Source organism: Misgurnus anguillicaudatus, chromosome 4 (assembly GCF_027580225.2).
Source record: "Misgurnus anguillicaudatus chromosome 4, ASM2758022v2, whole genome shotgun sequence".
Lineage (NCBI taxonomy): Eukaryota > Metazoa > Chordata > Actinopteri > Cypriniformes > Cobitidae > Misgurnus > Misgurnus anguillicaudatus.
Window position 1 is genome coordinate 36,464,483 of NC_073340.2, and position 25,024 is coordinate 36,489,506.

Genomic DNA, 25,024 nt, shown 5'->3' on the forward strand with positions numbered 1-25,024 from the left:
ACTTTTTTTCCCACCAGACATTGAAAAACAAAGTCTGGAGTAAATGGGAACATTAATTTAAAAACTTTTACTTATCATTTAACACTTTTTGTAACATAATTTTAAAAAATAGTCCTAAAAAATCTCATTACCGCAACAGTCAGAAAACATCAACACTGACATATTTTCAAAATGACATGACAAACCTGAAAGAACATAATTTGGAGATTCTGCACATGCATTTAAAATCAAAGTATTATGCTTCTATTAATTAAATTAACATTTAATATGCATCTGTTGCGGTAATGATAATCAAAATGTCGTGTAAGCATTCTGACAAGACAATATTTCAAATTAACTGTAAAAAAATGATCTTACCTGGTAGCCATCTTGAAGAAACTGGTCCATGTGCTTGGTCACTCAAAATCAAACTTTATTAAAATTGTTTATGTGTGCTAAAACTGTTCTCAAAGTGTGACACATAATTTTCCACATTTTTCTTCATTATTATTATTATACATGAATATTCAGTAAATATTTTTTTCTGTCATCTAAAGTAGTCTAGCAAAACATCCATTTATTTTTTTTCCTAATATTTTTGTGTTAATTTGATTAAATTACAACATAACGCATGTTCAAACACAGCCGGACACATTGCGGTAATGAGAATTTCAGCAGAAAATGAGATAAAATTGACAATTATAAATTCTTATGTTGAAATCACACATTGTGCAAGGTAGAACACAGTATTGTGTTAATTCTGATGCTTTTTAATGTTACTATATTACACATTTTAAAGCTAAAATCATTAGTGCCGTGGTGTTTCAATGGTTTCGTGAGAATCACCCATTTGATCCCCAAGCATAACATAACTTAGTACTGGTGGAAAACGCCTTGCTGGTAAGATGTGTAATTCATCAGGTCACCAGGTTTGCACAGATCTCAGGAGGGATTGTGGTCCACTCCTCTTCACGGAGCATCTCTAAATCCTTATAGTTTCTTGGCTGTCGCTTGGCAACTTGAAGTTTCAGCTCCCTCCACAGATTATTAGATTAAGGTCTGGACTCTGGAGACCTAAATGGGTAAACAGTTTGTCCGGTTTTCATTTTCTACAGATAACATTTTTATTCGAAATGTTATCTGTATTTTGCCTAAATCTTTACCTAAAATATTAATAAATTATTGTCCATGCGTTGTCTATCTTTTCAGCAAACGTGTGAGTATGCAATGATCTCATATAACTTAATCCAGCTATGCTCCAAGAACAGAATGAACAGATCATTAAAATAAGTTATCTCAGTGGATTATATATTATATATTAATTGGATTTGTTTGATCTTGGATGTAGGCCTGAGTTACATACAAAGAACGTTCAGTAACACTTTATTTTACGGTGTTTTTGCTACACATGTTACATGTAATTAATATAGTAACAGTTAATTATGCATAATTACATGCAACTAATCCTAAACCAAACCCTATTCCTAACCCCAACCCTATAGTAAGTACATGTTGTTGATAATTATTACTTGGTACTTAAATATATAATTACAATGTAACAGTGACGCCTTAAAATAAAGTGTAACCGAACGTTCTTATGTTTTATAAAATATAATTTACACAATTAATTACCATATTTGTTGGCTTTTATATTTTGTGTGTTAACTAATGTTTGCCAATTTTTCCATTGTTGTTGTTTTATGCATTTTCTTGCTGTTTATATATTCTAAAAATGACAAAAGCCTAATATATGTAATAATTCATTCAATTTATGTCATATTAATGAGCATATTCAGATTTATTGTATTATTTATTTTAAAACACTTAATCTGAGATCCTTCACCGAATCTGACATCGGAGGTCTTTTTATTAGGCCATTATGCATAGATTGTAAACAATATTTAAACATTTAAACAGCCTTTATAATTGTGCAAATAAAATTGTAAGAAAAGAAGAGAAAACAAATAATAAAGTCAAAGATTGAAAAGAATAAGGAGGGTGTACAATATAATCCTTTTAAAGGAGCAATTTGGCATTGTAATATTGTCTTCGTAGCTTAAAGACTTGAAAGTACTTTCAATGTTTCAAAATACATTTTTATTTGAACCTTAAATTGAGTAATACTGGGCCTGATTGCATTTATGAATGTAAAACTTACCATATAAAATAATCAAATTAAAAAAGAAAATATCACCTTTAAAAAAGTCATCTTTTCTGTATTTTAATGTTTACATACAGAATAACTCTAGTATGCATTCAAAGATGTGCAATCCTACAAAAATATTTTTTTTTTAATATACCTCAATAACTTTTATTAGCTTTTATTGTGAGTGCAAACTAAAGGCCATTTCAAATTCCCTAAAAGATCTGCCATCGCAGCGCTGTGGTCTCATATCTCAGGTGTGTGATCTCAGGCGGAAGTGGGCGTGGTCATCCTGGAAGCCTCCCCTAGCAACCGCTCGAGCTCTCAGTTGCTCTGTCCGAGTCGCGGGCAGCGCACGTGAATCCCGCGGGGAAAACACGCGCCAAATGAGCCTCAGTGATCCGGGATAACGCGTCCAGCCGCCGCCATGAACGATAAATATCACCAGGCGGCTCGTGACGGATACCTGGAGCTGCTGAAAGAGGCGACGCGTAAAGATCTCAACGCTCCGGATGATGACGGAATGACGCCGACGCTCTGGGCCGCTCACCACGGTAACCTGGACGCGCTGAGACTGGTGGTGGGGAGAGGGTAAGACATACACCTTACTTTAGATTAGACATAGACCTACATCATATTTAAATACTTTAATTGCTGTTAATATAAATATATTATTTTTAATAATTTATGTGTATTTATAATCCCACTTTATTATAAATAATGGGGCCTCCATGAGATCATCATGTTTTATGTCAAAATTATCATTTAAAAACAAGCAACATTTTGTGGTATGTTCCTCTTAAATAATAAAAACTCATATAGATGTTATTAAAGCTTTATGTTTGATAAGTGGAGTACTTCTGGTACAGTAACATCTGTAAAACTTCAGACCAAATATGTTGTTGAAAACATTTGAAATTAAACCAATACCAATGGTGAAGACCATCTAGTTTAAAAAATACAAAAAATCTGTTGCTATTTTCTTGTTTTATGCATGGACTCTCTTAAACCCCAAACTTCGCCCAATGTTATATGTTAGCCTGGTCATAGGGTCATTTTTATTGAGACCTACACTCTTAAAATGAACGTGTTAAATTAACACATCTTGTGTCTAGTTAAGGACAACACATCTAGTGTGTTGTCCTTAACTTAACACATCTCTGTGTTATTTTTGGAATAACACACTTTGTGTTGTTTTAACACATCCTGTGTTATCCATTTCATTTATTTAAGCTCACATTCTACACGAAATGACACACAATGTTTTAAAACAACACATAATGTGTTAAATAGTTTAACACAAAACAATGTGAAAAAATTAACACATCCCTTCTCAGATTGTATACATCATCTGAATGTTGAAAAAGCTTTCCATTGTTGTATGGTTTGTTAGGATAAGACATAATTTGGCCGAGATACAACTAATTATGAATATCTGGAATCTGAGGGTGCAAAAAATAGTGAGAAAATCACCTTCAAAGTGGTCCAAATGATGTCATTAGCACTGCATACACTCACAGATATAAACGTTTTGATATAATTACGATAGGAAATGTACAAAATATCTACATGAAACATAATCTTTACTTAATATCCTAATGATTTTGGCATAAAAGAATAATCTATCATTTAATCATATATCATACAATGTATTTTTGGCTTTTGCTACAAACATGCTAATACAAAAGTATGTTGTAAAATGTTGGTTATAATACATTCTCATGGGATTATAAATCAGCCGAATACTTTTTTAGCTTTTAAATGGTCTTCAGTGTCACTCATACCTCAAACAGCCAATAAAAGTTAAAGTTGTTTTTGAATTTTACTATAATGATCTGTTAGTTTATGCAGATTTTATATGATTTGGAGAAAATGAATAAATGATTTAATTTGTAATCTGTTGAGGTATTTGTGCTATACTACATTAATGACTTTTATACCAACAAAACTTAACATATTTTGTTTACAGGGTTTTAGGCATGGTACAATACTAATACAATGATTTCTGTACATGAAGCATTAAAGTGTAATGATATGTGGTAGTATTTCAGAACTATGTTGTTGATAGATAGACGGATAAAAGTAATATGAAGTAAGGTAAGACCATGCATGTATTAAAAGTGCATTAGAGACAGAATATGAAGTGTATACAAGCTTGTATGCAGGTACTGGTTTAGAGTTCAGTTAACTGCACTTATACAGAAATAAAGAATTAAACATCAATTGTGACGCTTACACAAGCCTCTCATAACACATCAGGCTAAAAAAAACATGATTGTTTGGCTAAAAGTGTTCACTTTAAGAGTTTATAAACTGTAAATTGATATGTGACTGGTAGAGGTCTGGTTATGTGATGTTCAGATATGTAGAGAGAGTTTTATTAGCAGGATGGTGCTTCAGTATTCTTTGTGGTATTACATCTATCAAGACTGATTGATATCTGGTTTTATTCATTTGCATTTTTATTGCTCCAGGCTAATTTGCATAAAGGTCACTCAGGACAATGAAATCTCTATACTGTGGCCTTCTCAAGCTTTATTGGGTGATTTATGTAAATATAATACACAGATTTTTAGAGCTGCATAACGATTAATCGTTTGCAGAATAAAAATTTTGTTTTCATCATATGTGTGTGTGTGTGTGTACTGTGTAAAATAATTATGTATATATAAATACACATATACATGTATAATTTTAAGGGGGAAAAATTATATTTTAAGTATTTATATGAATTATATATAAATATAAAAATGTATATACACATGTGAATATTTCTTACATATATACATGCATGCGTGTGTATTTATATATACAGAATTATTATACATTGTAAACACATATATATGATGTAAACAAAACTTTTATTCTGTAAACGACTAGTTGCGATTAATCATCATGCAGCCCTACAGATTTTTATTCAAATATACTCTCTCTATATGTTCTGTTTGCTATAGAGTCAAGTGCTGATGTATTAAACAGCTCATACCAGATCTGTGGTGTTGTTTTATTTGCAATTCATTAGGTAATGAGATCTAAATAACCTGTCTCTTATCTCATGACGGGGTTAATAATGGAAGTTAAATGTTCTGCTCTGTGATCAACCTCACTGTTCTCTGATCAGCTTCACATCTTTCGCTGTAACACCAAACCCAATCTGTAAATACAAACCATGTTCACTTCAGTCTCTCGTATTCCTCATCTTCTAAAAAGTATAAGCCGGTGGGCAGGGTTTTGTGATAATGTCAGACTCAAAGTTTGTGCACTGATAAGTTATGCACAATAAGACCCCAAATATGTCCGATAGGGCAGATTTATAGGGCTTATTGTTGAATGAATATAAATGTCAGGGTCTGGAAACTTTTAGTGTCTGTCTGTGGACTTATCATGAGTACACTTCACTCTAAAAAACGATTCGTTGGCTGAACAACCATAACTTATGAAAGTAATTGGATTAAACACAAAAAACTTAGTATTTATAACTTTTCAACCTCTACTTACCATATTTAGTATGTGTAACACAAAAATTTAAGTTACCAGGTGAACTTAAATGTATCCAAAAATAAAATGAAAAAACATAAGTAATGCTAACTACTATAACAATTGCATCAAAATTAACTAAATCTAGCATAAACTTTTAAGTAACTATAGAGCCACGTGATTTCCCATGATGCCTTTCCAGCCAAAAATTATGACATCTGTCGTAGCCATTTTGTGAAGCACAAGCCCTGTAAAAAATCCAACTTCAAAATGTTCTTTTAACAAAAAACAAAGTTTTTCTTGTTGAAGGGCATCAGTTCATTAATTTGTGTTCACTGAATGAAATAAGCATAATCATCCTGCTAACAAATATCATTTGTTGACTGGAGTTTTAAGTTTTTGTCCAATTTGTTTACCCAACTTGCCAAATTGAGTAATCTGAACAAGCAATTTAAAAAAAAACAATGGTCTGAATAGTTCCCAGCATGCATTGCTACATGTTCACTTATTTGGTTAATATTTACTAAAAAGATGACTGTTTTAATGTTTGCTGGGTTTATTTATGTTGATATGTTGTTAATGTTAGTTATATGTTGTATTTAGAGTTATTTTGAAAAAATTATGTTTGTTCATTGTTACCATGATTGAGAAGTGTGTGCTCAGTGTAGAGGGCAACACAGTGGGTTAGCGGGCATCATAGTTTCCTCACAGCAAAAAGGTCTCTGATTCAAGCAAGAGCTAAGTCAGACAAAAACTTTGTTCAGGAGACCTTTCTGTGTACACTAAATTATGTATACCTTTCTGTGTATACTAAATTGCTCCAACTTCACTCTAAAATATGTGTTGAATTTACTTAAAAAGTGTGATGCAAAAATGGTGCATATATATTTTAAGTAATCCCAACTTGGAATAATTTTACTTAAAATAAACAAGAAAATATGTGTTATATGAACTTAAATATTTGAGTTCATCATCATTCTTTACTTAAAAATTTAAGTAAATAAAACACAGGTTTTCTTGTAAATTTTAAGTAAAACTATCAAAGTTGGGAATACTTAAAAAGTGTGATGCAAAAATGGTGCATATATATTTTAAGTAAATCCAACACATCATTTTTTAGAGTGTTGGCTGTACTGTCAGTTTATCTTTTATAAGTGTGATATAGATTTACATTGTTGCCGTTGATGTCACAATTCAGGATTGTCACTATAGTGAAGATCTTGAGTGTGTTTGTGAGCTTCCTTAAAGGTGACAGAATGATTGAACGGAGTATTTATCCTTGTTCTGTGATGTGACATGTAGACAGTTTTTTTTGGGGGGGTCTGTATTGCCTTAGAAGCTTCCTAAAAACCTCTCTCGGATAGCTCTATTAGGGTGGGGGATTTTAAACAAGTGGTTTTGCACCTATTTGATATTTTTCCTATTTAAAACTTGACTCTTCTGTAGTTATATCGTGTACTAAGACTGACAGAAAATTTAAAATTGTGATTTTCTAGGCCGATATGGCTAGAACTATACTTTCATTCTGGCGTAATAATCAAGGACTTTGCAGCAGTGTCGCTTTAACTCAGATATACGTCACCACGGGGAAAATAAGACAATCGTCACTTCCATTTCATGGCGACTTTAAATGTAAATAAAGTCTAATGTGAATATGGAAATAATAACCAACTTTAAATTAAGCATGATAATTAAATGAGCAACTACTGATTAAAGTACTAAAATTTCAGAGAAATGTAAACAACTATGCTAATATGTTATACACGATATTCTCCATGGTAATATTGTACAAATTATCTTTGTAAACGGTATTATTGGCTGTCATTGCAAGTCTAGTTACGGTATATTTTGTTTGTATGTGAACACAGAATGAAAGTGATGATGAATCCACACGACCGCTGGCGGAGTCTCTCCTCACGGCTATAGCTGATTTGCTGTTTTGCCCAGGTTTCACTGTGGAGAATAACCACAGGACCAGTGTGGTAACCCCTTTATATCTCTATATCTCAGACACGGTCAGTTTATGACTTGCTGTGTTACACCGGTTATAAAGATGATACGATCACTGTGTTTGTTTAGAATAATGCTGGTGATATTCAGTCCATAGACAGCTGTGAATTCATCTGGGAAGCTGGAGTTGGATTTGCTCAGGCCCCACCCCTTAACCACACCCATGACTCCAATAGGTCAGAACTCCACCCACTCCTCTTCAGCTCTTTATATCATTATATCGCTCACACTACTTCCTAATTGACATACTTTTCTTCTTAAATAGTATGAGATTAGAATATTAAAAGTAGAAATCAAATGTGCCCCAATTATAAATGTTTCTCTGTTTCTCTCTCAGGACAGAGTTATTGAAGCTTTTATTAACATGTTTCTCAGAAGACATGTACCAGTCTCCATCTGACAAACACACAATAAATCCTTGGGTGTCGTTCTTTTGCTCTAGAGAAAACAGGTAAACACACACACACACACGTTTAAGTCTGCTTGCTGAGTTTTTTTCAGTGTTTGTAAATTTCCTTTTGAAACAGAAAGTTTTTTTAAATCCTTATATATATGTTTATTTCTATCTCTTTAAGACATGCCCTGCCACTCTTCACTTCTCTTCTTAATGTGGTGTGCGCTTATGATCCCATCGGGTATGGTATACCGTACAATCACCTGATGTTCTCTGACCAGCGGGGGGCGCTAGTGGAGCTGGCACTGCAGATCCTAATCGTCTCATTGGAGCAAGAGCTCATTGACGCCACAAACACAAACATCACGAATCTGAGCACAAATCAAGACACTAACTTATCTGATTCCAACATGAAGACTTCTGTTGAGGGATGCCAGGTAAAGACATCGTATATATTCATGCCACCATATTAGATTTGCAAGATGAAGTACCACATTGTCCCGAATAATTTTTTTTATTAGAATGCCTTTTTTATAAATTATGTCTTATATTTGAGCTTTACTGTGCGTTCACACCAGACAGAAGAGGCGACAAAAACGCGCTATTTGCGCAAAATTGCGGCGCGAAAATCAGGTTTTTAACTCGCACGGATCACAAGGCAACACTTAATTTGCATGCAATGTGCCATCCGCGCTTACTGTGCCATTTGCGCTTACCGCGCACCACAGGATGCCTATTCACGACTTTTCATAGACTTAACATGTAAATCACTCACGCTTGCTGCCTCTTCCACGTCTGGTGTGAACGCACCATTAGGCTATTACATGGCATACTGTACACCTGCAGGTGGCGCCAAATACATTTAAACAAATTCAACTGGAATGATGCAACCTAATAAATGGTTGTCAACTGTTAAATCTTTCGCCGCCAGCGTTTTTTAAAAAAGTTGCCCGCCAGCATTTTTCATGATTTTCACAAGTTTAATGCCTTCCAGAAAATGTTCTTCTTTAAATATATAAACATACAATATACCAAATGAAAGAACAGACCCTCTGCTTTAAAAAAAAAAAAAAACTTTCAACCTACCTTCAGTAGTTCTTTTGTAATCAGTTTTTGAATATGGGTAGGTTTCTGCAAAAATACCACATTTTGAGCAAAAAGCAGAGATAATTACATTTTTATGACAGACTTTTCATATAGATCCCATTCAGAGCGATCTTTAAAACAAACACGAGATATCTCGTCAATGGCGGCGAAAGAGTTAATAAAATATTACATGTTTTTTCACAATGATATGGACAGCCTAAGCTAATTGTTATTAAATCCAGGTGTACTGCAGGTTATTTATGGTACTGTACGCCTTATGAAAAGCATTCAAGGATGTGGGACACCAAACAGGTCCCATTTGACTTGTGAGAAGTATTTTGAAATTACAGCATTTTTTAAAAGAGTTGATTTTCAAAAAGGTACACTTTATAAAGGGGGGGGGGGGGGGGGTCATCTTATAATCAGAGTCATCTAATATTTTGGACAAAACGTTAAGTATAGTCGAAGTTTTAGGTCAGTGCAGATTGCAGACAATAATGCTCTTTGTGAAATGCATTTCTGTTTTTAAATATAATAATATCTAATAATATATTAATAAAATATTATTATTATTATTATTATTATTATTATTATTATTATTATTATTATTATTATTATTATTATTATTATTATTATTATTATTATTATTATTATTATGAACCTAAAGCATTGTTGTATTGCACATAGTGTATTGCATCTTTAGGCAAGTTATCTTATTTTGCATATCACAGGCTATAAAATGCTGTCTAGGTGGGTATTTTGGGTTTCAGGTCAGTGTCTGATATGATATGTGTGTTTGTGTGTTTGTTTCAGGCCACACAAGTTGAGAATTTGTTTGTAAACTACCTGTCCCGAATTCATCGAGAGGAGGTGAGACCCTGTTATACAAACACTCCATCTTACACTTCATTAAACAAATACTCTCCCTCGACCACCACTATACAATATGGTGTGATTTGTGACGTAAAACTGTATTCATTAAGAATACTAGAAGCATCTTCACTAGTTAATGTATTATGTTTATAAACGAGGATCTTAACTATGTTATGTTTTTCTCTGTAGGACTTTAATTTTATCTTGCGAGGAATCAGTGTACTATTGAATAACCCAGTGCTGCAGACGTATCTGCCCAATTCCTGTAAGAAGATTCAGTTTCATCAGGAGCTGCTGGTGCTCTTCTGGAAACTCTGTGACCTTAACAAGGTACCAATAAGACCTCATAATCTTACACAAATACACGCTTAAAGATAAGTGCTGTATTATATCATGATTTTCATATCTGGTTTGCAATTTTCTACAACACTGTGATCAAAATTAGAGAGATTTTTTTGTGTACAAACAGAACTCACTATTTGTGCTTTTGTAATTAAAGTTATTGTACATCAGAAGTGTTCAGTATTTGTGAATGTGTGTTTGCAGTATATATATCTGTATAGTTCAGACTTTGATGTTTTTCATCTCTGTGTTTCAGAAGTTCTTATTTTATGTGTTGAAAAGCAGTGATGTGCTGGAGATTCTGGTGCCAATTTTGTTTTATCTGAATGATGCCCGAGCCAATCAGTGTGAGTCTTTGGACAATATGTCATAGCTTAGGGTGACCATACATGCCATTTTTCCAGGACGCATCCTGGCCAGGATATTTAAGGGTGCGTCTTCCAGAAGTCATATTTGTCGACCACATACATCAGCAAGATTTATTGTTTTTTTAGGTTGTATTTCAGAAAAGCAAACATTACATTTTAAGGTAAGAATTAAATTACAGTGATTGTATTGTGTTTTATTTATTTATTTTTTACCCGAAATCCTGGCCAGGATGTGTCACGGAAAAATGGCACACATGGTCACCCTATCGTAGCTACAAAGTCACTCGTATAAATGCCACATTAATTATTACCCTTATTTCCATTTTGAGAGACCTTGTTTAGTTTTATGAGATGATGAGTCTGTCAATTAATGTATTGGTTATTAAAATGGGTGGAGCTAATGTTGCATCTTGTCTTTGAGCAATTTCAGTGTTATGGATGTGACATTTGCAGTCAAAACTTGTAATATAATTAATTTCTTCAACACCATTTTTAGGAATTTTGTTAATTAAAATGCACAACCCAGAAGCAATAATACCCAATAAATGGATAAGTGACAACTCTTCAAAGAACATTTAATATTCATTTTTTTACGTGCATTTATTAAGAAGAAATAATTTTATAGATGTGAAATGAACATGACAATTCAGAAATTTGCACTTAACTATGCAAAATAATAAAAAAGCTTAAACCAAGACTTTGCATGGATATTTAAACCAACAAATATTGGTATCTAAGATATCAGTATGTTTAAAGGAGCATTTCACCCGTAGAAACATTAATCTTTATTGAAAGTGTTATATTTGTACTCTAAATGTAACATACATTTAGAATTTGGTGCCTATTTGACAGAGAAAAGGGGTGTTTTTTTGTCTCACCCCCTCAACAAAGATATAGGACTTCCTTCTTTCAATGATGAAAAATAACAATTTTTACATCATTGAAAGAAGAAAGTGCAACACTGAAATCTGTATTTCTCCTGTCTCAGCGGCAACTGAGGAAATGATGCATGACCATTCAAAAACATGACTGGGGTTCTAACTATATATCCATTATTAATGCAAATGGATGAAGTGTCATGATAAGTTTGATGTTTTCATGAAATAGCCCTTTAACATTTGCTTTTATCAGGTACTGAATGTTGTTCTTATGTATTTGCATATCTGCGGGGGTTTTTTCAGCACGAGTGGGACTGGTGCACATCGGCGTGTTCATCCTGCTGCTGTTGAGCGGTGAGAGGAATTTCGGGGTGCGTCTCAATAAGCCCTACACCGTACGCGTGCCGATGGACATTAGCGTGTTTGCTGGGAATCATGCTGACCTGCTGATAGTGGTGAGATATAGCCACACACATAATGTAAATACAGTACATCTAGTAAGAATTAAAAGAAATAATTCATGCACTCGTCAGGTTTTTCATAAGATAATCACCAGCGGACACCAGCGACTTCAGCCGCTCTACGACTGTCTGCTTACCATCATAGTCAACGGTGAGTCTGTTTGTTTCTATACTGCAGAAGACACGTTAACATTAAATGTTGTAGTACTTAAGGCCACTTTTAATCTTGACTTTTAATATGTGTTTGGAGTGTCATGTTTTAACACTTCCAGCTTTAATTCCAATCAATATCTTGTTTCTTATATGATGTATTTTGTTATGTTGTGCCATGTCAAAAATGAATTGGTATTACATCAAAAATGGCAACAAAATTAATACAAATGCCCAAAATAATCTAGATATGATTGCAAAACGTACTTTTTATATTTTCACATCTTATATAATTAGGCAATATCACAATAGCAAGAGAGCTGTTTTCATAAATGTCAGCATGATTGCAAATATAACAGTGATTTTACAAAAACACTGACAAGAAGTTCCATATCATCTCCTTAGCATTTTTGTATTTGTTTACTCAAAGAAACCTAGGAAAATTCCTACATCAAAATGACTTCTGATGACGACTTGTTATTATTACTATTATGACTTTTTAGGGTTAGACCTTTATGAAACTTTCAGGTCAATTTGATGTGTGCTGGTCTGGTCTTGGTCTTTTGACCCCTTAAAGTCTTTGTCTCGGTGATCTTGACTACAACACTTCATTAATCATGAGTTTTCGATCTCTGCTGTTTTTCAGTGTCTCCTTATCTGAAGAGTTTGTCTATGGTCGGCGCTAACAAACTCCTTCACCTGCTAGAAGTTTTCTCCAACGGTTGGTTCCTGTTCTCCTCGCCGTTCAACCACCACCTGGTTTTCTTTCTGCTAGAAGTTTTTAACAACATCATCCAGTATCAGTTTGATGGTAAGCGTGTTACTGAAGCTCCACTGAATGCAGTCATGTCATCAGATTTGTATAGATTGCTCTTTCTATCAATCAGGGAACTTTAACTTAGTCTACAGCATCATTCGAAAGCGCAGTCTCTTCCACCAGCTGGCCAACCTCTCTGCAGACATCATCTCCATCCAGAAAGCTTTGCAGAAGAGAAGCAGAAGCAACAATCATGCTGAGTCGAATAATCCCTTAAACATGACAACCAATGATGGAGCGTTTAAAACCACACCTGTACAAACAGGCACTCTCAATGCAAGCTTGAAGGCAATGCCAGGTAAACTTTATCACACAGTATTTCACAATTTGGCTTAACCACGTCACAATGCTTTTTTAAAATTGTGCCAGATTCACAACCGTCACACATTTGACATGTTTTCAGTCATTCATTGACAGTATGATGATCAATGCAAATAAAACTATTAAATGTATAATAATTCAATATCAATATATTTAGTTTTTTTCCAATAATGGTGATATGGTTTCTAAACACATTTTCGATATACATTACAGCGTCCCATGTCCATTCATGTCACGTCTAAAAGTGCGTGTTAAATGCGGGTCAAGGTGCTTCTTCTGATGCCTGATCGGATTTAAGTCGTTTCTCTGTACCTTGCGTCAAATCATATCATTGTCACCATGCGATCAATAAATTTGGGTGGGATTTGGAGTGTGTATTACTCACTGATGTTCAGGTGCACCTTATTAATATTAAAGGTGACCTTTAAAGTCTTGTGTTTATTTGACAGTGAGTTTACATTTAATTTTGTATTAAGGCTAAATACTACCGAGCCCCTAAGGTGACATTGGAGTAAAAAAATCTTAAGTTTAGTTTAATGTGCTCACGTGAAACTTTCATGTGCAGAATTTTTTTAAAAAGTTTAGTTTCACGTGAGCACGTAAAACTATTGCGTACGCACTTAAAACTTCGGTGTGCCACCTGAAACTTTCGCTACCACATGCCCAAACGATAGTTTTGCGTGCGCATTTGAAACTTTCGCATGTGCACGTAAAAATATCGCGTGCGTACATAAAACTATCGTGTGCATACGTCAAACTATCGTGTGCGCACGTAAAACTATCGTGTGCGCACGCGAAAGTTTTAAGTGCGTACGTGATAATTTCACGTGCACACACGATAGTTTGACGTGCGCATGCAAAACTAAACTTAAATTTTTTCTCCATGTCACCTTAGGGGCTCCATAAAATACAAATTAAAATGAACATCAATTTATTTATACTATTTTTTTATTATTATATTGTCTTATAGGAGGAGGCTTCATAGACTTGGCAAATTTGTTCAAAAGTTTGTAGGTACAGAAATTCATTGTGGGCATTCTTAGCAGTTTATCCCAAGACGTTTTCATCAGATTTATATCGTATCGACTAAAATTTGGAAGTATATTGGCATTAGAAATTTTGTCCATTTCGTCCAGCATTACTGAATATTCATTGGTAAGTTAATATCTGAGTTGGTTTGTTGTTGATTGCAGGCATTGATAAACTAACAGAAAAGTCACAAGTTTCTGAGGATGGAAGTACCGTATTACTGCAGAATAGCCAATCAGAGCACAGCTTTCAAACAGGAGATCCCGTATCAACCTCATGGAGAGATGACAAGGTATAGCATTGACCCATTACCCCTAACCTTTAACCCCTGTCATCTGTTTAGCTTTATTTCTTGCAGAGAGAAATTGTTAATTTGAGGAATTATGTTTTAATAATGTGTTGATTTCTATTTTTTATTTTTTGTGAAGTCTTTAAATGGGAATTGTGATGAAAAAGACAACAGCGTGTCCTGTAGCTCAGACTGGACTCCATCTCCAGACTGGGTCAGTCACAACACCAACAAAACGTATACATATGTACATATGACAAACTACATTTATATGATTTACAATTACGATAAATTGAACAACTCTTTTGATGCAAAAAGCAAAAAAGTCTCTAGTCACTCTTGAATGTCCTTTCTGGATAAAGGTAAAATCTCAATATATTCAGTAAACCTCCTTTAATCATGTAAAAACTTACATCTAACGTATGTGTGCCGTTGTTCATCCATTTCTTCTTTTGTGCCCTTAAAGGACTTTGCTAAAAAAGGGATGTGGCGTTTAATTGATTCTGCCAACAAAGCCATATTTCTGAATGTCCGAAAGCCAGGGTTAATCAGTTTGAAACGAATGCATTTGATGAACGTATAAATACGTGCCAGGAGATATTACGGTCAATAATATCATCTCATTTTTGATTTAGGTGCCGTTTAGCGCCTTTCTATCTGAGCTCTTTATTTGTAGTGCTGTTATGTAGTATATAATATACTCTTATTAATGTTTTTCTTAAGAAATATTCAACCACTGCATGTCTGTGGCAATCTCATCCAGTTTGGTCAACAGTCTTGCCTGTTCTCTTTCAGGTCCTCTCCTGGAAGAGTAAACTTCCTCTTCAGACTATAATGAGACTGCTGCAGGTATTGGTGCCACAGGTGGAGAAAATCTGCATAGACAAGTGAGACATTGATACACAAACACACACGCGTGCACCTCCTGTTAAATCTTGCTGTGTTTATGATGTGCGTTTGTTCTTTTAGGGGTTTAACCGATGAGTCTGAGATCCTGAAGTTTCTACAGCACGGGACGCTGGTGGGCTTGTTGCCGGTTCCTCATCCCATCCTCATCCGCAGGTATCAGGCCAATGAGGGCACGGCTCTGTGGTTTCGTACATACATGTGGGGCGTCATTTACTTACGGTGAGAGACACTCAATTTCTTTAAGATACTCAATGAATTCCCTCAATAGTGTATGCTAAAGGGTTTTTTATTGGTGCTTTTAAATCATGCTCACTTTATTTTAACGGAACAGATCATCACTTGTAGCAACAATTGAATAATCTTTATTATTTATAACACACAGATGTTATTCCCAGCTGATAAAAAATTTAAAATAGGAAAAAATAGGATTTGCTGTTATGCAGGATTACAGCCATTACATTTAGTGTTATAATTTCTTATATTCACATATGTGACCCTGGACCACAAAACCAGTTGTAATCCATACAGATATATTTGTAGCAATAGCCAAGCCAACAATACATTACATGGGTCAATATGATTGATTTTTCTTTTATGCCAAAAACCATTAGGATATTAAGTAAAGATCATGTTTTATGAATATATTTTGTACATTTCATATAGTAAATGTATCAAAAATGTATTTATCATTAGTATTTGTGTTGTTAAGGACTTCATTTGGACAACTTTAAACGCGATTTTCTCAATATTTGGAGTTTTCTTCCACACTCAGATTCAGATTTTTTCAAATATTTGTATTTATTCAAATTTCAGATGATGTATAAGACTCGATTTCAAAAATGTGACCCTTACGGCTGGTTTTGTGGTTCAGGGTCATGTGTGTCTCTTCATGAGTACACTACTGGATGTATTATTATTTTTAAGCTCTGTCTACCTCTACAGGACAATAAGAAAGAGACTCAAATTAATTTGAATGCAAGCATATCACTTATTCTTGAAATTTGTACCTGGTGTCTTGGTATAAGTAACAAACGTTTAGCTTGAACAGATGGCAGTCACATTTACTTTAAAAGATTTACAGACCTGTTTAAAGGAATTTTGCAGAAACACATCAAAGACTTTTATATTATCATAAGTAGATACATAAAAGATGCTGTTTTTTATTGTTTCAGTACCGTGGATCCTCCAGTTTGGTACGACACCGATGTCAAACTCTTTGAGATCCAGAGAGTTTAAAGACATGAAGACCACTCAAAACAACTCCCATTGTAAATAAAATGAACCAACATAAATGTAATCACAACATCAGGAAATCTTTTGTAAACCGTGCTTGTACAGCATATTATTTTTGTTTTATAATCTTTATGACTGCTGTCCTGGAATTTATTATATATGAAGAGTCTGTTTCCAAAACGAGATAAATGCGTTTTTTTTTCTGGTTTTTTTTTTTTTTTATTTAATATCAATCAAACTGCAGTTGCTTTGTTTTGATTTAAACCTTCATAACAAAAAATACAGCTAAGTAGCACAATAAAAACATGATTACATAATAATAAACATGTTTTGACAAAAAAATAAAAACTGAGTTATCTTGTTTTGGAACCAAACTCTCCAAATGTAACTGCAAAAAAAAAATCATTTTTTTAATTAGTATTTTGTTCTGTTTTACAGTAAAACATCTAAACATCCTTAAAGAACCTAGAAGGTGTAAGATGATGTTTAAGAAGAAAAAGTTTTGTTTTGTTTTGTTTTATGAATTTACTGTTAAACATTTCTGTATAAATGACAGTATTACTGTTTACAGTAACTTACTGTAGATTTAAATTTTATGTTATTTACTGCCAACAGTTTGTTTAAAGTTAAATGAACATTAAACATTAACAAGTCTTTATATTTACAGAATATAACTATAAAATAACAGCCACATGCAAAGCATTTTGGGAACCAAAATCTAAAGGAAAAAACTGAAAAAGGTTGATGAGGATTTCTGGTTCCCAGAATGCTTTGCATGAGGCCGTTATCCCATTGTTCCATTCTGTAAAGATTTGTTCGTGTCTATTGTCCATTCAACTCTGAACAAACTGTTGCCCAATAATAACACATGAAGTTAAATCTACAGTAAGTTACTGACACATAGCTGCATAACTACAGCAGATTTTTATAGTGTAAGACCCTTTGTTGGAAAACAGTGTTTGCTTCATTTAAGACCAAGTAGTTTGCTAGCAAAAAAACTAAAAAATACAGATTTAGGTTTTTTGTTGAAAAATAATAAAACTTATATTCATTTAATTTAACAACATGTGATATCAGAACCCAACTTTGAGGTCTGTAGTGTGGTTTGCTTAAAAATGCATAATATCTTAATTATAAAGAACATCACAAATACAATCATGGATAAATAATAAAACAACATTTAAAAATAAACACAAGTTTCAAGAACAAATTCTTGTATCAATATTGTTTGTTACGCTTTGAGAATAAATCAGATATGAAATGGCAGTAGGTCAGCAAACAATTGTGTTTGTCAAAGGAAACTACTGTAGATAATGTATCAGATACCGGTATGTATCAGAATCTATGTTTCGAGTTTGTGGTCAGGCAGATATTAGGATCTCCATCAGGACACCAACAGAGTGCATACGGTAAAACACGGTAAGCGGTTGACACAGGTTAACCAGAATAAACCAGGCTGAAAATCCGTAGAACTTCTTCCCGACTCCGTTCTCAAACTGAGGATGAGCTCCAAACGCTGAGATGACCCAGAGCTGCACAGACGGATTAAACAACACTGATTATACTAAATCAATGTCTTTATATCCCCTGATGAATGTAGTTTCATGTTTGATGTCTCAAAGACCATATCTAATGTGTCAGGTAAATTTACAGGTATGATGAAGAAATGCAGTAGTCTGTACTTTTACCAAAATCAGTTTATCAAATCAAAAAAGTGCAGATCTGTGGTGGTTATCCATTCATTTTTAAAACCGGTCAAAATGTCACTTGTTGAATAACATTTAAGGCAGTATTAAACTTCTTATGAAAATTATATAATGAATTTTTACTCATACTTATATTTCGTATGTCAATGTTTGGTTAACTTTTTAAAGGGGACATATCATGAAAATCAGACTTTTCATGTTTAAGTGCTAATTGAATCCGCAATGCTTTTGTTAATCTAGAAAATGTGAAAGAGATAACTTAGTTTTGGTTATCCATTCTCTGCAAGCATGTAAAAAAATAGGTCATTGAAATTTGTCTCCCCTTGTGATGTCAGAAGAGGATCTTAATAATATCGCCCCTTAATCTGCACTATCCAACCACGACACTGACATTTAGTGCAGAGATCAACTCGTTTGCATTTTAAAAAACAACATTTTTGCCCGCACCTACAAAGTGACAATTTTAACATGTTATAATAAATTATCTTTATGATATTTTGAGCTAAAACTTCACATATGTATTCTGGGGACACCAAAGATTTATTTTACATCTTAAAAAGTCTTGTGAAATGTACCCTTTAAAGCATTTTTTATTATTTTCCCTATTTAAGTAAGTGCAAATTTCAGAATAATCATATACATAATGCTGTTTCTTTCTCATAAATCTGCAAACACAACTTGAAATAAATCGTAAATGTTTTTTGAAGAGCCGTTCGTTTCTCCATTTGTTGGGTATCATTGCTTCTGGTTTGTGCTTTTTAAATTACACTGTAAAAAAATTCCGTAGAAATTACAATGTTATTGCAGCTGGGTTGCCGGTAATTTACTGTAGATTTAAATTTATGTTATTTACCGACAAGAGTTTGTTCAAAGTTAAATAAATTTTAAATATTTACAAGTCTTTATCTTTACAGAATAAAACTATACAATAACAGCCTCGTGCAAAGCATTCTGGGAACCAGAAATCATCATCAGCTTTTTTCTGTTTTTTGCTTCAGATTTTGTTTCCCAGAATGTTTTGCTTGATGCAGTTTTTTTAGTTTTACTCTGTAAAGACAAAGACTTGTAAATGTTTAATGTTCATTTAACTGAACAAAATGTTGCCAGTAAAAAACAAATTTAAATCTACAGTAAGTTACCGGCAACCCAGCTGCTATTTCTACAGATTTTTTTACAGTGGAATTCTTACAAAGTATGTTGTCTCCCAAAACCAAAAACGTGTGTCCTTTATTTGTCAAATCCAAAACACATGCATGTTTCCCTCATTTTAAATAGAAAACATGAGTACTAGACTGATATTTTTTGATGTCTGTCATCAGGGGTTTAGGAAAATACAAACAGATGGTTCAATATATTGGTAATAAACCCTACTGAAAAAACAGCTAAAAGCTGGTGTAGAAAGCTGGTTTTTGGACAATTTTCAAGCTGGACTTAGCTGGTCTGGCTGGAAGACCATCTGACCCACCAGCTTTGCCAGGCTGGCATATTACAAATGTCACTAAACTGCATTAATCTTTGCTTTAATGTTTTGCATTTGCATACAACTTGGTTTGAATTTTACACTTTGAGTCCAACAAATCCAACATCTTCAATTACACTTTGAAGTGATGATAACAGCATACAGAAATCTTTTAGTGCTTACCATGATGTTGGACATGATAAGAAAGGCTGCGATCTCTTTAATAATCCTCCTGTTCCAGTAATGATGATCACGAGTCTCCTCACAGTCAGTAGTTTTGTCAGGTGTGTTGTTGCCTTCCTCAAACAGGACGTTACCTGCTGTTGTGTCCACGACTTTCTCACCATGCTCTCCTTTCTCCTTATGAACATGAATGATGACTCTCAGTATCTCAGATGTACAGTAAACACTTATGTTAAATGTTTTCAACGGTACAAAGATCTGCTACAAGATTTACAGCTCTGGAAAAAATGAAGAGACCACTTCAGTTTAATCTTTAAGGAACATTCAGTCAATCCAGTTCAGTGTCCGCTAATTTGAGGACTGAAATAAGCACCCAAGAGCAATGTGAAAGACTACAAGCATGGGACACATAAAATCTCTGGTTTTAAACTAATAAAAATGTTTGACATGAGTAACACTTTATGGTAAGGGTACGTGAATTACCAGAAACTTTTTCTTCATTCAACATTATTGTGTTGTTTAAAATTGAATATGAACTTGTTTTCTTTGCAGTACTCAGGATCTGAAAATATTGCAAGTTTTGCATTATTTTGACCAGTTTGTCTAGTTTTCATTTTTGGCAAATACAGTATGGTATTTAAGAGAAATATTGTCACAGAATGCAATAAAAATGGCCGTTTTACTTAAACCTGTTGTCAGTAATTATTCAGAAAAACTGAAAATAATTGTGAAGTGGTCTCCTAAATAATTTTATCCAGACTCTTAACCAACAAACCTTATTTGTAACATTTCCTTCTCTCTGGCTTTTCTCTGTTTTCTTACAGCTGGAGTCTTTATGCAGTTGGTTGGCGTGTGATTGCAGTCTTTGGATGATAAACACATTCTGCATCGGGAGCTCCAGCAGGCTGAGAATGGAGAACGTCATGTCCATGTTTCCCATGATGCCGTTGGGCCCCAGGGACAACCCGGCTACTACAGATAAGTACGAGAGAGAGAGCTGCCCCAATGCTGCACCCAACAGCAGCACCACATCTAGACTGCGAGTGGGATTTTTAACCTGTTGTGTCACATCCTCACTGCTGTGCCCGTCACCCATCTTCTGGGTTGTGTGGATTACTGTGCCCGCAAAAGTGCTCAGCACCATGACGGGAATCAAACCCAGGTGGAAACCATAAAACAGCAGGAAGGCGGTGTTACGTTGGGCCTGCTGGTCAACAAACACCTGGTACAGCACAAACACGGTGACACCCGTCAGCAGCACCAGTAAACCCAGTACAGGACCCAGCAGAACCCCACCATCATGTAATCTGTGCAGCGTGATCTTCTGGGTCTGATGTCCGCCCGTCACACGACGGCCAACGTTCTTCCACATCACGTACAGCATACAGCCAGCCATAAGACAGAACTCCAGGTTAAACGGATACAAAACTGCACAACTTTTCTGCAGCACCACACACGCACGCTGAGCACACCGGCAGAGACTGCTATTGCCCAAATCTGAAATTGTGTATATGAGTTAATCTTACTATGCATTGAGCCCCTAAGGTGACATTGGAGTAAAAAAATCTAAAGCTTAGTTTCATGTGCTCACACGAAACCTTCATGTGCAAGATTTTTTTTTAAATCAGTTTCGCGTGCTAACATGAAATTATCCCGCGCGCACACAAAACGAAACTTTATTTAATTTTTGCTCCATGTCCCCTTAGGGTCTCTGTACATTACAGATTTGACATGTGAAATTAATTACATAGCCTACTATGACTTCGTAAAGCAACATTTTTAAAAGAGTAGTTTTAGAGCATTTTTCATCTTTATTAATGTTAGTTGCAACTTTGGTGTTAAAAAGATTTTTTCCAAAACATTTAAGACAGCAAATCATTTTTTACAGTATAAATGCTAAAGTTAACATAAAAAAGAATAATAAATGCTGTCAATTGTTAGTTTATGTTAGCCAATGCATTTACTAATGTTAACAATACAACTTAAAAATGTTATGCTATATCTTTAAAGGCGGATTTATAGATTTTCAAAATGCACTGTAAAAAAATTCCTTGTTGCATATAGGCCTACATTTTTAACTTCAATCAACTTGAATTTACAATTCATTTCAACTTTCTTGACTAGTGAGGAGCCGCATTAAATGATAAAAATAAAGTTACAAAAAAAAGTTAAAAGTTGGATCAACATGAAAATTTACTTCAATTATTTACACTTAAAAGTGTTTTCAACTTAAAATGTCACTTTAGTTTCACTTTAGATGAAAATTTTAGGGTGAAAAAATATATTACTGTAAAAAAAAGTTTCTGCAACACGAAGTTAAAAACAACTTGGTTTTGTAAATCAAATCAGCCTCCTATTTTAAGTTTTGGCTTAAAAATGTTGACATAACTTATAAATTCAAGTTGAAATTGTTTAACTTAATTGCTTAAGTTCAAGTAACATAAAAATATGTGTTGATTTGACAAAAATGTTTTTTACAGTGTACTTTCACTTTATACAGTGTAGCTTTATTTTTTTAATTTAAATTCCTCAGAGGAATGGTCAAGTGAAACTTTTGCGTGCTCAACTGAAACTATCATGTGAGTACGTGAAATTTTACATGCGTACGCGGTAGTTTCACGTGGGCACACATAGTTTCATGTGCGCGCACGATAGTTTCACTTGAGCAGGCGAAACCAAACTTTATTTCATTTTTGCTCCATGAAAATGTGAAAATGTCCCCCTTTTCACGTGTGCACATGATAGTTTCACGTGCACACACGATAGTTTCACGTGCAGAATTTTATTTTTACGTTTAGTGTGCGCACGTGAAACTATACTTAAAAAAAACTGAAAACGTGAGCACATGAAATTGAACTTTAAATTTTTTTTACTCCAATGTCACCTTAGGGGCTCGGTGCTACGCTGTAACTTCACTAAATTTAAGTATTATGTAATAATGATAAGTAAATATTAAGAAATATTAAATTACAACAGAATCATATTAATTCATTGAAGTTTCCCAATTGCTGCACAACAACAATGGCCCTTATATTTGTATGAACGCTTCAGTACATTCATAAATTGCTCTGATGAAGCATGTTAAATTTGAGGACGTGAAAGGGTTAATCTACCTGTGTTGTTGATGTCACCTAGAGGTATAATCTGGTTCCCCATCTCGATCTCCAGATGAATGGCATCCTGTGTGACCGCTCGAAACCACAGTAACACATCTGTGCTTAAAGTCAGCATCAATCCAAACCTATATTACAATAAAAACATCATTTAAATAAAAAATAGGAATATAAATCTTTAAATTTATGCTTTTTTTCAAACAATCAAAAGCATAGAGGTTTATTTGTATGTCCAGTACCTGGTGAGCATTGTGTGTTTGTCAATACAGTCTTTAGAATGAGCCCACAGTAAATATGCCTGTAAGAAATGAGATCAGAACGCTGGTACAGTGATATGTAGTGATATGAGCAGGTCAGCTTACAAAACACACAACAAAAACAAACAGTGAACTACAAAACAGAACCCATTACACAACAACATGTATGTGCGACGATGAGGTCACAGAGTTTAGGTTAATGTTTGTTGTACTCACCTGAATGAACAGAAATGGTGTCTCAATGAAGGGTAATAAAAGTTTACCAATCGAGCGGCATGAGGTCATGAAAATGTTGTAACCCATCATGAAGACACACAGTAACAAACTGGTCCCCGCAAAAAATAACAGGACCCCTGGGACACAAACACACACAAACATACTTAACTTTACATATTAAGTTAAACAATTTCAAAAGTTGTGTCAACTATTCACAGGTCAAAACTTAAAATAGTAGGTTGAATTGACCAAGTTGTTTTAACTTTATGCTGCATTTGTTTACAGTGTGGTCAAAAATATTGGCATCATTTTGAGCAGGAAAATAAAATAAAAATGTCATTCAAAAACTTGTAAGTGAGGGATCTCGTTGTGTAAAAATGTTTTATAAGGTTTATACGTCCAAATATAAGAAATCTTACAGAGCAGGAAAACACATTCGATTTTGTTGACTTTGTTGACATGTTGTTTGTGAATTACCAGATTGAAGATTTCATACACAAAGAGCTATCATGAAAATCTTCCCAATTAAATATTTCGAGACCTTTTCGTCCATGCAAACTAAAACATTTCCATGACTTGCAAAAATGTTATTAAGATAAGCGGTTATTTGGAGGTTATGATCAACACACGGTGATGATGGTGTAATGATGATGAAGGATATCTGTACCTGTGACTGTAGCGCCCCCTGCATGATGGTCAGTATAGGGGATGATACCCGGCAGTCTACGAGCCCACAGCAGAAACCAAAGCATCCATATCATGCTCAGTACCATCAGTATCAACACAAACACCTCAGGCTCCAAAAAAACTTCTCCGAGCTGGAAAGCATCTCCTGTCACCAGACAGCCACCAAAGAGAACCAGAGTGAGACCCAGCAGTCCAGAGATGAGACCACGTCCACTGGGAACCAAAAGCATTGCACGCGCCAAACCATTGGGGCCATGCAAAGATGACACCGCTGGGTTCTGATCATGGTCCAGATCTGTTGTATGATCAACAGGTTTAGACGATAAATTTATCACAGAGTTTTCCACCATAACTGCAACCCTGTAGCTTCTGCCAGATTAACCAGACTCACTGATGTGTGTGAAGTTCCCTGCCTATAAACAAATTACTCCTACCAGTGGGTGTGTCATCTGCGTTAAATGCCAGCTTAATACGGTATATATGTACACATATATGTACACACTACAAGCATTTCATTAGAGAGACCACAATCCTGAAAACAATCATCTTTATTGTTTCGTGGCAAATACCAATTATGCAGGTAATTGTTGGCCCTTCCCAGTTGGCACCAGAAGCCACGATGGCATATATGAAATTAGTCTCCA

The 25,024-nt window shown here is 34.4% G+C and overlaps 2 protein-coding genes across 2 annotated transcripts; one reads left to right on the forward strand and one right to left on the reverse strand.

The window, feature by feature from the left end:
* The first annotated feature begins 2,549 nt into the window (after window positions 1-2,549).
* Window positions 2,550-16,823, forward strand: LOC141363661 (protein HID1-like). Its single transcript, XM_073866523.1, has 18 exons — window positions 2,550-2,713; window positions 4,092-4,104; window positions 7,468-7,581; window positions 7,679-7,785; window positions 7,947-8,060; window positions 8,185-8,440; window positions 9,903-9,959; window positions 10,152-10,292; window positions 10,561-10,651; window positions 11,854-12,005; window positions 12,084-12,162; window positions 12,808-12,972; window positions 13,049-13,276; window positions 14,493-14,620; window positions 14,757-14,831; window positions 15,413-15,504; window positions 15,587-15,745; window positions 16,699-16,823. Exons 1-18 carry the CDS (start codon window positions 2,550-2,552, stop codon window positions 16,760-16,762), a joined length of 2,199 nt encoding a protein of 732 aa, XP_073722624.1. The 3' UTR covers window positions 16,763-16,823.
* A 997-nt stretch (window positions 16,824-17,820) lies between these two features.
* LOC129421002 (proton channel OTOP3) lies at window positions 17,821-24,718 on the reverse strand. Its single transcript, XM_055176255.2, has 7 exons — window positions 24,361-24,718; window positions 23,694-23,830; window positions 23,460-23,518; window positions 23,221-23,348; window positions 20,883-21,604; window positions 20,108-20,284; window positions 17,821-18,291 (listed from the first exon to the last, which is right to left on the reverse strand). Exons 1-7 carry the CDS (start codon window positions 24,608-24,610, stop codon window positions 18,121-18,123), a joined length of 1,644 nt encoding a protein of 547 aa, XP_055032230.2. The 5' UTR covers window positions 24,611-24,718; the 3' UTR covers window positions 17,821-18,120.
* Window positions 24,719-25,024: the final 306 nt, after the last annotated feature.

Bases quoted from the DNA above. Each gene is read 5' to 3' on its own strand.
- LOC129421002 (XM_055176255.2), bottom strand. From the start codon at position 24,610: ATGCTTTTGGTTCCCAGTGGACGTGGTCTCATCTCTGGACTGCTGGGT. The intron at 23,831-24,360 runs GTACAGATATCC...TTTGTGTCCCAG, and splicing joins AGGGGGCGCTACAGTCACAG to GGGTCCTGTTATTTTTTGCG. The intron at 18,292-20,107 runs GTAAGCACTAAA...CCGTCTGTGCAG, and splicing joins TTATCATGTCCAACATCATG to CTCTGGGTCATCTCAGCGTT.
- LOC141363661 (XM_073866523.1), top strand. From the start codon at position 2,550: ATGAACGATAAATATCACCAGGCGGCTCGTGACGGATACCTGGAGCTG. The intron at 10,652-11,853 runs GTGAGTCTTTGG...GGGTTTTTTCAG, and splicing joins TGATGCCCGAGCCAATCAGT to CACGAGTGGGACTGGTGCAC. The intron at 15,505-15,586 runs GTGAGACATTGA...TTGTTCTTTTAG, and splicing joins GAGAAAATCTGCATAGACAA to GGGTTTAACCGATGAGTCTG.